Raw genomic sequence first — 15,013 nt, forward strand, 5'->3', positions numbered from 1 at the left:
GATGTTTCACCACTAGCGCAGGACTCCACCGAGAGACATGAGTGCCTTCTCAGTGCTTGTTTGAGCAGGGAGACATGTTGACTTTATTTGGCCTGGAGTGCTTTCTGAAACATCAGCACTGTCTGCCCGGCGGAGATATTGATTCTCGACGCAGAAATGTGGATTGTTTGTCACTGGAGCGAAGCTGCCAGCAGAGATGGCCACCAACAGTTCCTCGCTCGAGTAAGAAGATACTTGAAATGTAGCCCTCCGATGTGTTTTCGGGTTGGACCGATTGTTGTCTGTCGCGATGTCCGACATTTCACTCCCCGGGCTGCTGGGAGCTTCTCCACATGCGGGGGAGAGGAACGACGACATCGTGCCAACCAACTCGCAATGCAAGCCGGGACACGTCGGAGAGCCGTGCAGCACAACCGCGAAAACCTACGCGCTAGTAACACTGAATTTATTTCATCCCCGTTGCATTCCTTTCAAAACACCTTTCCTATGCACATGTAGTGCAAAGGCGTATCATGGACACAATATTTGTTCTATTAGCGTCCATGGGCCCCAAGGAATTAATAACAAACACGTAAAGTATAAGTTTCATCCCCCATGGGATTAAGTTGAATAGTTAGCACACGTTCCAAGTGCCATTGACTTAAGTGACACTTTCTGAACATAAAACATTAACATCGTCCCTCTGCCGTGATTGCCCGCCCTCTTGACAATCACAACTTTCCAGCGTTAAATTACCTGCTCGCCTTATTTGTGCATAAAGTAGGGCATGTAAAACAAATTGCCCGTGCAAACTCAGCAAACTTATCATCTCCGCCCCAAGGATATAATCCCACAAGGCCATGTTTCATTCGCATCCCTCAGTTTGGAAAAGAGATCGCATGAGCGTAGTGTTTCAATTTATATGATAATCTGTGATTTAATCAAGCATTGAAAGGCAAACCAAAACCCTGTTTTATAAATTACCGTATGAATTGTATTTACTTCAATTTGGGTTTACATATATAAAGTATATGCGAACGGCAGTCAAATTTACTTGAATTTGATAATAAGCATACATGCAAACTCGCACACCTTCACTTATATTTGTTATATTGCCATACCTAACACTCATACCTTCTTGGTGTCTTATGTGCAAAGTAACCCTGGTATTAAATACATATATTCGTGTAATATTTTTCCCACATCCCTTACCATCATCCCAGCACCCTCACCGTTAACTTAGGCTGGGTTCGAGTGTTTGATCGTCCAGTTGCCGCAGTCGAAGGCAGACTTTAGGAAGCCTTCGGACTGTCAGAAATATTCGGTGACCATTTGCTCTTCCAACATATCGATACTGACACGGCTCCTTCAGCCGATATGGCAATAACACGTTGCTGCATGACATAACAGGGACAATGCTTGAATTTATATTGCGCCCATAACGTAGCAAAACGTCTCGGAGCACGGTTGTGGGGGGGGGGACATGCTGATGGTGGTTGTTCCTGTGCATTACAAGGTGACTCAGAACCAGCCTGCAAACGGGCAATAGTCTGCCAGTAGGGGGGCAACGCTTAATTCGGCGAGTTTGGACAATGAGAGCATCACACACAATGGCCTACTGTTTTCGAATGACATCTCAGGATCTTTAACTTTCCCCATGAAGCAGACGGCGCACATCTTCTGGTTAATACACGCATAGTATTAACCAGGGCGTCCTGCCGGTTTCCAATCATCAACCTCTGCAGTAAGTGGTAAATGTGCTACGGCTGGGCCGTGTCCACCGCCCCCTGTTTGTATGTTGAACTTATTTTGCACCGTACTTAGTCAACCGTGATAATCGGAGGTGTGAGGATGTATGTCCTCATAATGCCTACAAGTGTTTCTCATGTTTGTTCTTCATATACAGATTGCTGTGTATGAATAGCCATACACAATTGGCGTAGATGTGTTTGAGTGTGTTGGGTGCATGTGGGGGCAATGGCTTTGGTTAGTAAGGGGTGAAACAATGAATAGATTAACCAGAATTGATTCTTAAGCGCACACAAATACAGGCATGGAATCATGTGTGCAAAAACTGGATTTTTTTCTAGATTTGGCTATGTTCCATATTTATGATTCACATCACCCCAGCACCCACTGGTACGTGCTACCAGAACCTTGAATTGCAACAATGAATTACATTTTTGTGTTTGTGTGGGAGCACGGGTGAATTGTTCCACCATTAGTGGTCGTGTATTAAACATCAATTCCATCTCCCTGAGTTAATTTCCAAGCCGTGGTGGCCCAACATCACTTAGAATACATGTATAACCGCAATCGGGTGACGGGTGGGGCTGTGATAACATTTGAGCCTCATAGCAAGAAGAGCCTGGATTCGCTTCCCAATTCGAGCTCTTTTCTGCGTGGAGTTTGTATGTTCTTCCACTGTTCGTATTTTACAATTTCCACCCATAGCCAAAATAAACAGTGTAACCGGTATTGGCCAAACATCCCAATGCCGAAAACTTGCCTCCAAATCATTCAGGTGGGATTACACGCGGCAACATTCCCCACTAATGTGAAAACTTGGCAAGTCCCTCCTGAAAAAAGTGTTGAGACTCAATGGAGTAGTTTTCCTGGATAAACAAACAATAATAATAAATTGTAAAAATCAAAATAACACCCAAGGACTCTACTTGGTTGGCTCAGACTTAAACATGGACTTTGCACTGTTGTGTCTCAACACCCACATTGGGAAGACAGAGGTGACTGGAATTAGTGTGGTGCCCATTCAAACCATTGCATTGTGTACCGTACTGGCCTGAATAGACATTCGCTAATGTCACTTGGCTGCAGCAGTATATTCGGGCGGAATGCAGCTATATGTAACTGAGGATCTTTGTCTTTGTGTTTTGTATGTGTGTGGTTACAGGCCCAGTGGTGTACATCCTAGACCTGGCCGATCGCATGATCTACAAGGCATGCCCGTTTGCAGCCGCAGGAATCATGGTGGGCTCCATCTACTGGACAGCCGTCACGTACGGCGCCGTCACAGTCATGCAGGTATGTATGTACGTACAGTACATATGTTGAACTTCTTTCTCACCGTACATAGCCAACCGTTCTAATCATAGGTGCGGGGGAAGGACAACAAACTAAACACGAAAATCAGTTGTAATGAAATGAGTTTTCAATCTGGTTTTCAAAGTGCACAGCTCCATTGGCTTCCTAATACATTGAATGGATAATGCATATTTATGTAAAATGTTATTTCCTGAGTTTTTATTTTATATTATTGAACCAATAGGATGTGTCGGTGTGTTTATATATGTATTTATGGAGGGACAGGGTATTTGTCCACTTGTGTTATCTTGTGACTCCGTGAGTCACTGTACACGCGACCTCAGTGCCCTGGGTGGTGGTGGTGGCCACGCACGTGGCTGCTGTAATCCAGCACTGTGGAGGCAGCAGCAGCAGCGAGGGTTGGTGGATCACACACAGATGTTTGAAAAATTCTCTTCACCGTGCGCGTCAAGGAGGAGCTGTACTCTGGCTTGAAATGCCTGCGCTGAGCCTGGTTGATGCTCCATTTGGCTCCGTCTCTTCGTCCCCTGCGCACAGAGGAGTGAATTAATAGTGGAGCAGATAAGTGCATTTTCTCACAAGAGTTGTTAAAATTGTGATATGAGACTTAAAATCCCCACTCAAAAGGTATCAGAGATGAACATTTTGTGTAAAAATGGTGGCCATCTCCAAAAAATGGCGTCCATCTATGTTTTTTAGGTGGCTAACATTTTCCTCTCATCAAGTGACCCTAGGAGAAAATACCTCCTGAGTCTGGTCCTTGTATCACCATTTGAATGATTAACCATGTCTGCTGCAATAGAAATGAAGCCTAGCAGCTCATTGAACCCTTCCTGGTCAAATAAATAAAAATATCGATCTAATCTAGAATTTAAATCGTGCAGATGAGGCGTCGTACTTATTGGCGAGAGGTTATTGGCATCCATGTTGGTCCAGATAACGTGCCATTCTAAAATCACAATTGGAGCAGAAATCCGTTCCTTGTCCCCTCCAAAAGAATGATATACAATATTTAATCCACTGGCCTGTTGACCTTCCACACCAATATTACGTAACATAGTTTGTTTAAGTGAAAAAAATTCTGGACTGGTTTCAGCCTTCGGGGTCTCATCAGCAGAGTCATGCTTGTGAAACACGCTGCCCAGTTGCCGGGTTATTATTGGCTTGAGCGCTCCATCTAAATTCTAAGCAAAAAAAAAATCTGCTTGTGATTGTGGTCTCTGGAGGACTGGTGACCAGGACTGCATTGGGCTGTAAAGCAAAGCTCACAGGGATGGGTCCGAAGGGTCATGGCAAGACAGGTTCGACTGCACCTGCACGTGGGTGGTGTTCCTTACATGAGTCATCGCGCGTGGCCTCGCATCGGCAGCAATATGCACTAATACAGCGAGAGGCTGAACACATCAACACAACGAGTGGGTACTCTTTGGTTCTATTGGGTAAAGTCACGTAGGTAAAAAATAAAATAACAAAAATTATGACGTTTCGGCCACAACACAAGTGGCCTTCATCAGGTGAAGGGACGAGACTGTCTGGAGGACAGCGCTGGAGTGAAAAAAGCCACGCTCAGATCACGACCTTTAAGCTGTGTGAGAAGAAACAAAGCGCCTTGACAAAAGAATTATATAATTTAGCATTGAAATGGCTGAGTGATTAGCTTGTGACTGGTCACAGAAATGGCTATGTTAAAGTTAAAGCATACACATCCGCAGAGGCACCCCTTGACAAGTGGGTTCTTTGTAAAGCGGTTGCATGGAGGTGGCTAGTTGCAAATGCGTATGTTTTTAAATTAAGGTGTACAGAATCTTTTCAGTGCCAGTTACTTTCAGTTCAGCATCATCACATTCACTCTTGTGCAATGCTGCATGCGCGAAACCATTACAGTAACTGAGCAGTTTAGCGTAAAATAATATAAATATTTTAAAAACATCTTGCAAATTATACAAGGAAGGAAATGATGCGATCATTTCGGGAACAACTCTTCACTTCACACTTCACAACAAGCAGTACTTTATTATGTTTAAAAAAAAAATCCGTTCCAACATCATACATACTTAATTTTGCTTAATTGCAAAGAAAAAAAACGCAGCGTGTGTTTGTTTGGCTTCATTTGCACGTTATAAATAAATAGAGCGTTTATGCTGTCGCGCTGAGGTGTCTGAGCGCTCGGAGTGTGCCAGTGAAAATTCATCGCCGTCACAGCGCTCGGCCCACTTGAGATTTGAGCCCATCTCACACTTGCCAATGTTTCTGACAAATTTCTTTACGGGCAGATGGTTTGCGCTATCGTCTGTCCCATCTGCTATTAGCATAGGGGCTTTGCATATGCGGCGCACGGTAATGTCCCTCGCAAATTTGCACACAAAAAAACCTTAAAGCAGATCGCTTCACTGTCTTGGCCTAGCAAGGTCAGCTGCCTTGTCTTAAATCGAGTTTCTCCTTAAGTGCAAAGGAGTGGAAGCCATTGCTCAAGCTGAATTGTGTCACTGTAATGCTAACGTTTATTGGCTTTGTGACTACAGTGCTAGGCATTCTGGAGCACGATACTCTGTGTGCATACTGGAAATGGACATACCCTTCCTGTGATGTATCACTCAATGCACTGCGGGCAGCGACGGGGATTTACTTTATTGTTTAAACATTAGTCTTTGACTTAGCGTCAGCTTTCTGCGTGCAGAGGAACATCATTAATGTACAGAATTATAAAAAAAAATTACCGGCGGCTCATTTCCAATCTGCTTTGGAGGTTGAGTTGATAACAACAGTGACTCCTTCGAGGGAGGAATGTAATTTATTGTCCGGGGCCAGGGATGGGTCTGCCCTTTCGTGATGAGGCCTCTCAAAAAAGGCACCGGCAGATGTTGCGCGCGGACCTGCTCTTAGTCGCCACCCTGCACCCGTAATGAATTTCATTACTCATCCCGCGCAGATGGCCTCGTGCAGTGGCACACGGGAGCAATGAAAACATTAGCTCTGTTAATTGTACGAATCGCAGGCGGAAGGGCACCATTGCCCGCATTTGATTTGCACCTCCGCGGGCTGCCTCCTCTAGATAAAAATACAGTATGTCGAGAGACTCCAGTGCTTTTTATGATTTTTTTAATTTTGGTTCTCCAGTCTCTTGTCTTTTCACCCCCACCCCCCCTGCGCACCACTGCTTCTACTACCTATTCTTTTTAATTTCTGTGCCATCTGTTCACATAGTTGTGCAGACGTAGGGAGCAAGTGTTCCAAGTTTAAAATGTCATGGCTTTATGTAATGTGTGCATATGCGTACGTATGCAGATTTGTGTTTTGTCCATATTTCGTGTACATTGTACATACCCACGCGAGAATGTGTGTATGTAGGCGTGTTCCACGGAGTTTTAATAGGCGCTCACTATCCGCACATGCCCCAACAGTCTCTGTGTCCCAGTGAGGTTCCTTATTTTTGCATTGTGTTTTAATTGCCAGTCTGGTATGCTTCGCTGGACACTTAAACGCAGTGATGTGATGACGTGCCCTGGGGAATGGCTGAACTAGTGCCATGCGTAACTCAAAATAAAACTAAAAACTTTTTTTTATTTAACCAGGTAAGGCCCACTCAGCTATATAGCTCGTTTTCAGAAGCGACCTGGCCACAAATGATAACCTCAACAAAGTGGCTTATCACGTGGAAATGTATAGCAGCCAAATACTCTAAACACACGTTTCTAAATTTGAAGGGGAAAAACCGGACTACCCGGAGAAAATCCACACGACCAAGGGGAGAACATGCAAACTCCAAATAAACAAGCGATGTATGCATGTGTTGGCCGCGATAGGTATTGGGCCACAAGGAGGGGCTGGACATGATGGAGCGAGCAGACCCCCTCTTCCTGCTCATTGGGCTGCCGACGATTCCCATCATTCTCATCCTGGGCAAGATGATTCGCTGGGAGGATTACGTGCTCAAGCTTTGGCGCAAGTACTCCAGCAAGCTCTACATACTTAACTACATCTTCCCAGGTGAGCTTTGGGGGTGGGAGTATTGGCTGCAGCGACTCTTGGCACGCAAACCCAGGTGGCGCTCTTACTCACTGCATTCTCTGCCTGCTAGCTTTGAGCTTCTGTCCAACATATTGGACATTCACTGGGTTTATTACAATGTGGGTTTTTTATCCTTGAATGCCTCGCTGCGTCTCAGGATTTGGACAAATTGATGCTATTTCTTGCCGATTTGACAATTTTTCCACGGATTTTATTTCTGCCATTACAAAAATAATGGATTCATGCAATCAGGATTTATTTAGGTCTAATTACGACCGTATTTCAAGATGTACTAGGAAGGGGGACATGAGAATTATGAGGGCTAGGAGGCGGTGGAATTGAGGTCAGGTAAAGTGTCATTCTCGTATAAACCAGTAAAACGCAGGCTCCAGAAATTATAAATGTAATGATACAATGTGTCGATTGATAGTGATATGAAAGCTCGTTATTAAATTCTCAATTTACGCTTTTTATTTCCTATTCGCAATAAACAATGGATCCCTACTGCATGGACCTAGAGACAAGCCTTTGTGGTGGTTGTCTCCGGTTTAAAATGTACCCCGTTGGAGCCAGTCATGGATATTCCCCAAGGATCACGTCACATTGTGACACAAGGTGGCATCAATATAAATTAATATAATTGTTATTTATTATCTGAAAGTTAATACCACCATTAAGCCTCTTACACACGTGTCCATTGCTGTATGTATATACATACATTGCTTAGGTGGCCTCTCTGCAAAATTTCCATCGCCAGATTTTATAATCCCACACTCATCGGTTTAACGTCGTCCGTAGAGGAGGACACTGATCTGCGAATGGTGTCGGCGCACATTGCCATGTTTTGCCGAGGAAGCCGTGCAGACTCGGACACAATGCTGGTGTCCCTGAGGGTGTTTTATTTTTACTCAGAGCAGCGCCAGCACTTGTGAAGAGTCTGTGCCCTTGGTGCCTCTGTGTTGTAAGAAAACGCCACGTGCCAGTCTCTCAGTGCGCAGCGTGGCGCACACACGTGTACAGATTGCATTGGCGCCGTAAATCAAAATTAGAGGACTAAATAAATAGAAGGTAATGGAAGTGAATTAACAGATGAATAACTAGAACCATCACAGTTGGGCACACTGCATGAGTAATAAATCATCGGCTGTACAAGTCGCTGTTTTCTTGTGGGCACTTCCATTAAAATAAATAAAACACATTTGATATAGGAACGTCGGTTAATGGCTGTGTGTCGATCACCGAAACGTTTTTGGTAATAGCTGCTCAAAATAGGTGTCCTCTGGTGGTGCGGTGATGAATCAAATTTACCTTGGCAATAATGCCTCCTTATTTCCATAATTAAATCGGGCACCGCGGTTATTTAAAAACTCGGTTGCGTACGCACCTGTGATGAATGAAGCTTGGGGAGGGTAATGCAAACTGAAGAGGCGGCTTCGATAAATCAGCCTCGGACCTGTCCCGCATCGAATGGGTTGCTGCGAAACAAATGAGCTGGAGCGGCCCATGAATTCTGCATGGAAATAAAACCCTCTGGAGGCAGGAGGAAATGTTTAAAGCCAGCGTGGGCGGCAGCAAGGGGGGGGGGATGATTTGTTTGCGAGCTGATCAGCGGAGCCTACGCCAGGAACAGTATTTTGCAATGCATCACCGGTTTGATGAGTACTGTAGAAGGTTTTATTGTAAATTGAGAATTCACTAATATGATGTGTGGTTTGTATGTTTCATTGTGATTAAAATGCCAAGCCCTTCCAAAATCAAATCAGTTTGGGGTACGGAGTTGTGGGCTGGGGAAATACTGTGGCAGTTTTGGAGGGTGGTTTTTTTATATTTTGCATTGCCTTTATTGGTTTATAGGCATAACGGCAAAAACAAAATTTACTACAGAAGACACTCAATGTATGGACTCAGACTAATTGGAATTTGCTTTGGGGCATGCCAAATGTTCAACAGAAGCAAGACCTGGCTCTTATTTTAATGTATGTAAAATATCTTTACTTTGAAAAACAATGCATTTCATAATCACACTCTGAAATCACCTCTCTACCATCTCAATTAACACTCCCAAATAATGTGTTGGAGCAGCAGCCTATCAGAGTATAAGGGAAGATTGAGGTCACGTTAGGGGACAAGTGGATCTGCCCTGTGCTCGGCAGTATGCTGGTGAAACTCAGCTCTTGTGAGTGACTGCTTGAAAACAAGCACCTGTATTTTTTTTGGTTCCTGTTATTAACATTTCGCCAATGTTTTATAGGCCTGCAATGCTCCAAGTCCTCGCAGAAGAGCATTTTATCTCCGTGGGCTCTCACCTAGTTCAAAGTGAAATCAATTGACTGGTTCCATTGATTGGATGTTCCACAATGGGTAATTAAAATACATTACCGTACACCTCACAATATAGTACTGTGAGTGTGATGAAAGAAAAACAGTTTTGTCACTGTTCACATGTACTGGAATGGTCACTTGTTGGCACACCTCCTATGACGATCAATTATAATTACAATTCCAAAGCAATGTTAAGTGAAATTACATTTTACAGTGCGATCTCAATTCATAGCAAATTGCACAATTGGTAATGGCCGTAGGTCTGCTCCTGGAAGCCGAGTAAAAGTGCCGCAAGAGAGCGGGAGTGGGGACAACACGCGCCACGCGGCGAATGTGGAGGGGCGGGGGGGGGACGCTGGTTCACACGTGGGGGCGGTGATGGTTGATGGCGCGGGTGACGGTGCGGTGACGGTGCGGGTGAGGTGATGGTGACGGTGCGGGTGACGGTGCGGGTGAGGTGATGGTGACGGTGCGGGTGACGGTGAGGGTGAGGGTGACGGTGAGGGTGAGGGTAATGGTGCAGGTGAGGTGATGGTGACGGTGCGAGTGATGGTGCGGGTGAGGTGATGGTGACGGTGCGAGTGATGGTGCGGGTGACGGCGCAGGTGACCGCGTGGTGAGGGTGCGGGTGACAGTGCGGTGAGGGTGATGGTGCGGGTGAGGTGATGGTGACGGTGCGAGTGATGGTGCGGGTGACGGTGAGGGTGAGGGTGACGGTGAGGGTGACGGTGAGGGTAATGGTGCAGGTGAGGTGATGGTGACGGCGCGGTCACGGTGAGGGTGATGGTGCAGGCGACGGCGCGGTGTCGGCGAGGAAGACGGTGTGGTGACGGTGCGGTTGATGGTGCGGTGTCGGCGTGAGAGACGGCGTGGTGATGGTGCGATTGCCGTGTGCCCCAACGCCACAGGTGTGTGCGGTCCCGTGCCGCGGATCCCAGCCGAGACGAGCCCCCTGGCCGACCACGTGTCGGCCACGCGCATCCTGTGCGGCGCGCTCGTCTTCCCGACCATCGCCACCGTGGTGGGCAAGCTCATGTTCAGCCGTGTCAACTCCAACCTGCAGAGAACCATTTTGGTGCGTAGCAAACACATTGCCGTGGTGGGGAGGTGGGGGGGGAAGGACTGTGTCCGTAGCTTGAGATGGATTTTTTTATTGTAATGATCATCTTCAAACTCATTGACTGGGATCAATCCACTGCTGGATGAACGCCTTCTCCAAGTTATGACTGCCCAGAATGACAATCAGAATATTTATTCATACTAGAGGAATCCGATGAGCTATAAAGCTCTATTCCACAGATGTCCGGTAGTTTTACAGATGTCCAGTAGCTCCACAGATGTCCAATAGATTACCACAGATTATCACGGCTCTACGATGTAACAATCCATCTAGTATCTGCACACGAGCGAGTTTCATCGCTCGTGTCTCTGCATTGGACGGACTTTCGAGCGTCTTTCCTCCGTTAGCTGCCACCCTGTCGCTAGTCTCGTTAAAGGTCGCTTCATATCAGAATCACAACCTTTATTTAGACTGGAGGAATCCGATGAGCTATGAAGGTCTTTTTCACAGCTGTCCAGCAGGAGGCGTGTCAGCAAGTTACAAAAACAATAATAATGCAGTACTTTAAAAAGCAAAGTTGGTAGATCACACAGATTTGATTGTGCACTGTAGAATTCACTTAAGCTGCTGGGCTGTGAGGTGGACACATGATTGCAGTACAAGTGGGTTCGTGACCTATCCAGTAGATTATTCATTGTGGGTTTTCTTTGATTTCCTTTTCATTTCGAAAAAAAAATGTTCCTGAACACAGACTTGTCCAACTTCTCAATACTTGCGAGACCCATGTGATGCTTGCAAACGGCATTCCTGGATAAATTGAAGATGCTCGTGATTTATTTATGTTAAAGCGCAGCCGCAGGAAACTCCACCCACTTAAAATATCACTGGTGTTCGCTCAATATAGAGCCATTCACCCTTGCGGAATTCTTCACCGCGCGACTTTAGTCGCAAACGACAAACGATTGTTTTTCTTTGGGCAACGAGCAGCCAGCTCGTTAGAGGTGGGACATTTCACACCCGCCACCACCCCAGAGATGTGATCACCTAATTATGATTCGATTATTTTCTGTATTACATTATGGTGAATTGGGGCGGGGGGGGAGGTGCCTTCGAGTGGCAGAAGAGGTTATTTGAACCAGTTAGCCACGAAATAACTAAAAACATTAATAATTATTACGGATGTGGTGCCACGCGTGTATTTTGCATTGGCATTAGCCAAGTAATTGTGGTGCATCATTCTACCGCAGGTGTTCGTGACTACATCCAGCTTAAATTTCACTTCATGTCCTGAAAGTCGGTCTAAATAATGCCGTTGCATATATGCCATTAAAAGGAAGACACAAATAAATTGGCGACTTATAGCCCTTGCAAAATTTAAATTTCATACATGCTTAGCTTCATGTGATAGTACAAAATAGTTGTAAGGAAAATGTTGCAGATGCAATTTAAAATTTAGTTAGTATTACAAGTTTCCCATTACATGACATTTCCCTCTTAATAGTATTATATTCGAAAAAGTTTCAAAGTAAAATAATTCACGGAAATAGAAAAGTACAAACAACTGTTACGTATTGTTTGTGTTTTTTAAAACAACAAAAATCCATTTTCTTTGGGGCTTTCGGTAAAGCCACGTAGATAGAAAAAAATAATCAAAATAATAACAATATCACGATGTTTCGATCGCAACACAAGCAATCGTCATCAGGTGAAAAAAGAGGGGGAAATCTGCCGAGGGAAGGCTGCTTATAAAGGTTTAGAGATGGGCGGGGCAGCTAATATTAATGTGGGGGAGGTCTCCGTAACCTGCAGTCGGTCTACACCAATCAAAGAGCTGTTTACAAATGGTTTAGAGGTGGGCGGGGCAGCTAATGTTAATGTTGGAGAGGTACTACGGAGCTGTGGGGGGTGGCCATTGTATTGTGAGAGATTAGCATGTCAATGTAAGACAGTGCAGTGGCCATGTATTTATTATTAAGTTGTAAATTATGAAGTTGTAATGTTTTGGTCAACAAATACATTTTATGAAAATGTTGGCAAAAGGATATTCTCCACACAGTTTTAATGTCGATTCCCTGTGCTTGTCGTCGACGATGATTGTCGTGTTAAAGTGCTATTCTACAAACATTTGCAAGAGCCATAAACGGTTTTGAAACAAGCAGACGCCAAAAAGGCCAAGCGTCTTCGCGTACGTCCTCGGTGTCGCATATCATTGCCATGCGTGGAGGTGTCAACAGATTTCATTATAGGCCATTGATCGCCTTTTGCCTCTCATTGTGGGGATCAATCCCACGCAAGAGTGATCTGAACTCTCGCGTGAAACAAGGAGATGAACCGGCCGCGGTTTTACAGCCATCTGGTGCGACATGCACGCATGCTGCGTTGTTTGACCGAACATCAATTACGTGTAATAGTTCACAAATCTGCCACAGAATTACTGCACGCTGCATATATATTTTGTTGAAAACATTGGACCAACATTTATGATTCTGAGAAGGTAGTAAATAAATAACCTTGTTAGTACGGCCTGAGAATTAGACTCCGTCGTCCCTTGCGGACAAATGTTCAGAAGGACACAGTGCATAGATTACGTGCTCACTCTTGACTGGAGTGCGCTTTGAAGACGCATACTGAGATATTATTAATAATAAAGTACGCATAGCTGTTTGTAAATCCAGTGCTGTATTAGGGCCTTCCACACACCATTTTGGTCTTAGGGGTTGTTTAATAATACATCAGTGTTGATCAGTGCAGGTTGCTGAAGGTTGAGAGGCCCCCGCCACCTTGTTCAGATATCACTTGCCATTGAATTCGGGTCACCGGGTCGGTATCGTAAAGTTCTGTTGAGCTGCCCGGTCAAGGTTTTACATTACAAGTTAACGTTCACAAATATTCCAAGTTTTCCATGGCGCTGTGTCCCACAGTGCCATGTATCCAATGTGTTCACACGTGCCACTTAGTGCAAAAGGACACATTTGATCTGGGTGGACTGGGTAATGGGGTTTGAGAGCAGGTCATTTTCTCATTGGATACGCAAGCTAACCGATTGCTTCGCTCCACCCTGGCAGGTTTCTGAGCTTTAATTGAGGCAATTAGGACATGTGCCAATAGGAGTTTCTCAACTGATGCTGTTTCCAACCGATGGTCTGTCTGCTGGCGTCAACACAAGGGGGTAGTCGCCACCTGGATTTAGGTGGCATTGCTAGAACAAGCGGGTGGGATTCCTAGGCACTTGGTGGCCAAGTTCCCGCAGTCTGTTAGAACAACAGTCGTCATTCACCGCTACATGGTGGCATCGCTTGTGCTACGCTAGGTGCACTTTGAGGCCATGTGAAGTGTTGAATAGTCGCCGGCTGGTCACGGGACAGACCCAGGTGTTAAGGGTTGCATGTATGTATGTTGAACTTCTTTCACGCTATACGTAGCCAACCTTGTGAATCGGAGGTGCGGGGGAAGGACAAACTAAGCACAAAAAGCAATTATAAAGAAATTAGTTTTCAATTTAGGGTTGACTTACTGAGATGACTGGCAAAGGCACCACCTGTGTAAATTAGATTTTTTAAATATAGCAAGAAAAGTTGTACATAATGGGAGTTGCCATTAACTGGCACAGTCATTAAATATTGCCCAATGATGCACAGCAGTTGTGCTCACCCCACACGCACCCCTCGTGTTGACCCAACAGGCCCTCCTCGTGTGTATTTCGGGGGCACAGCTATCGTCCATAGCAGACTAAATTTAACCACCGCGGCCAGGTTCTGCACTCAGTTTTGATACCTGTGCAGAAAGTTGGACTGACTCAGGCATTAATAATTCGCTGGATGCCTCAGGTTTACTCGGTCACACCCATTCACGTGGACATCCGCTGACGTCTGGCTCGACATTTCATACCGATAAATCCAAAGTAATTAAATTGGCTCTAATAGCGCAATATTTCTCAAAGATGGGTTTTACGCTCAGTAGCATTTATTCAGCTGTTTTCCTGTTTGTGTGTGAGTATCTGGCCGGATAATGTTGTGGGAGAGTGCCCGGCTTGTGCTGGGAATGTCGTGAGTTAATATCCTAGTCGGAGGGGGTTGAAAGAGCTCAGCATTTTTCCCAGGCTAAATAAACTATGGTGCCACTTTTGTGAGAAGTCATCAGTGGATGTTCTATTTTGATGTGACTGGACCCCTGCCATTGAACTGTGAAATATTCACCACAAGCTCATGGATGTCAACGCAGATGATCACTGCCTTGTGCTCCTTTTTAATTCACCAGGCTGGCCAGTATCGGTTTGTGAAGGGTCAAGATGTGGCCTGAAATCGAACTCTGTTTTGTCATAACATTGGGCATACTGTGAAGAGACTGGCCACTGCCATGAGAAAGTGTAATTTACAACACAGGCCCCAGGGCGATCTGGAGTGACACTTTGTACATAAGTTTACCGTATCATTGCAGGCTTTTGTAAATCCACTGCTGCTATAAGGGATCCCGAAGCCATTTTAGGTGAAGGGGGTTGTTTGACAATACTTCACCATGCTGGTCAGTGCAGGTTGGCGGAGAGCTTGAGTGTAGAGCCAGGACACGTCTAGTTACCGCTCA

At 45.2% G+C, this 15,013-nt stretch overlaps 1 protein-coding gene across 6 annotated transcripts in view; it reads left to right on the forward strand.

The window, feature by feature from the left end:
• Nucleotides 1-15,013, forward strand: part of MARCHF5 (membrane associated ring-CH-type finger 5) — a 184,812-nt gene that overhangs the window by 153,292 nt on the left and 16,507 nt on the right. For all 6 annotated transcript variants that reach the window (XM_032952077.2, XM_032952075.2, XM_032952078.2 and 3 more), the window contains 3 exons: nt 2,891-3,021; nt 6,846-7,029; nt 10,281-10,447. In XM_032952077.2, the coding sequence (XP_032807968.1) occupies nt 2,891-3,021; nt 6,846-7,029; nt 10,281-10,447 (482 nt within the window). The remainder of the gene's footprint in view (nt 1-2,890; nt 3,022-6,845; nt 7,030-10,280; nt 10,448-15,013) is intronic.

This window comes from Petromyzon marinus, chromosome 11 (assembly GCF_048934315.1).
Source record: "Petromyzon marinus isolate PM22_M1 ecotype Great Lakes invasive population chromosome 11, UKy_Petmar_22M1.pri1.0, whole genome shotgun sequence".
Taxonomy (NCBI): domain Eukaryota; kingdom Metazoa; phylum Chordata; class Hyperoartia; order Petromyzontiformes; family Petromyzontidae; genus Petromyzon; species Petromyzon marinus.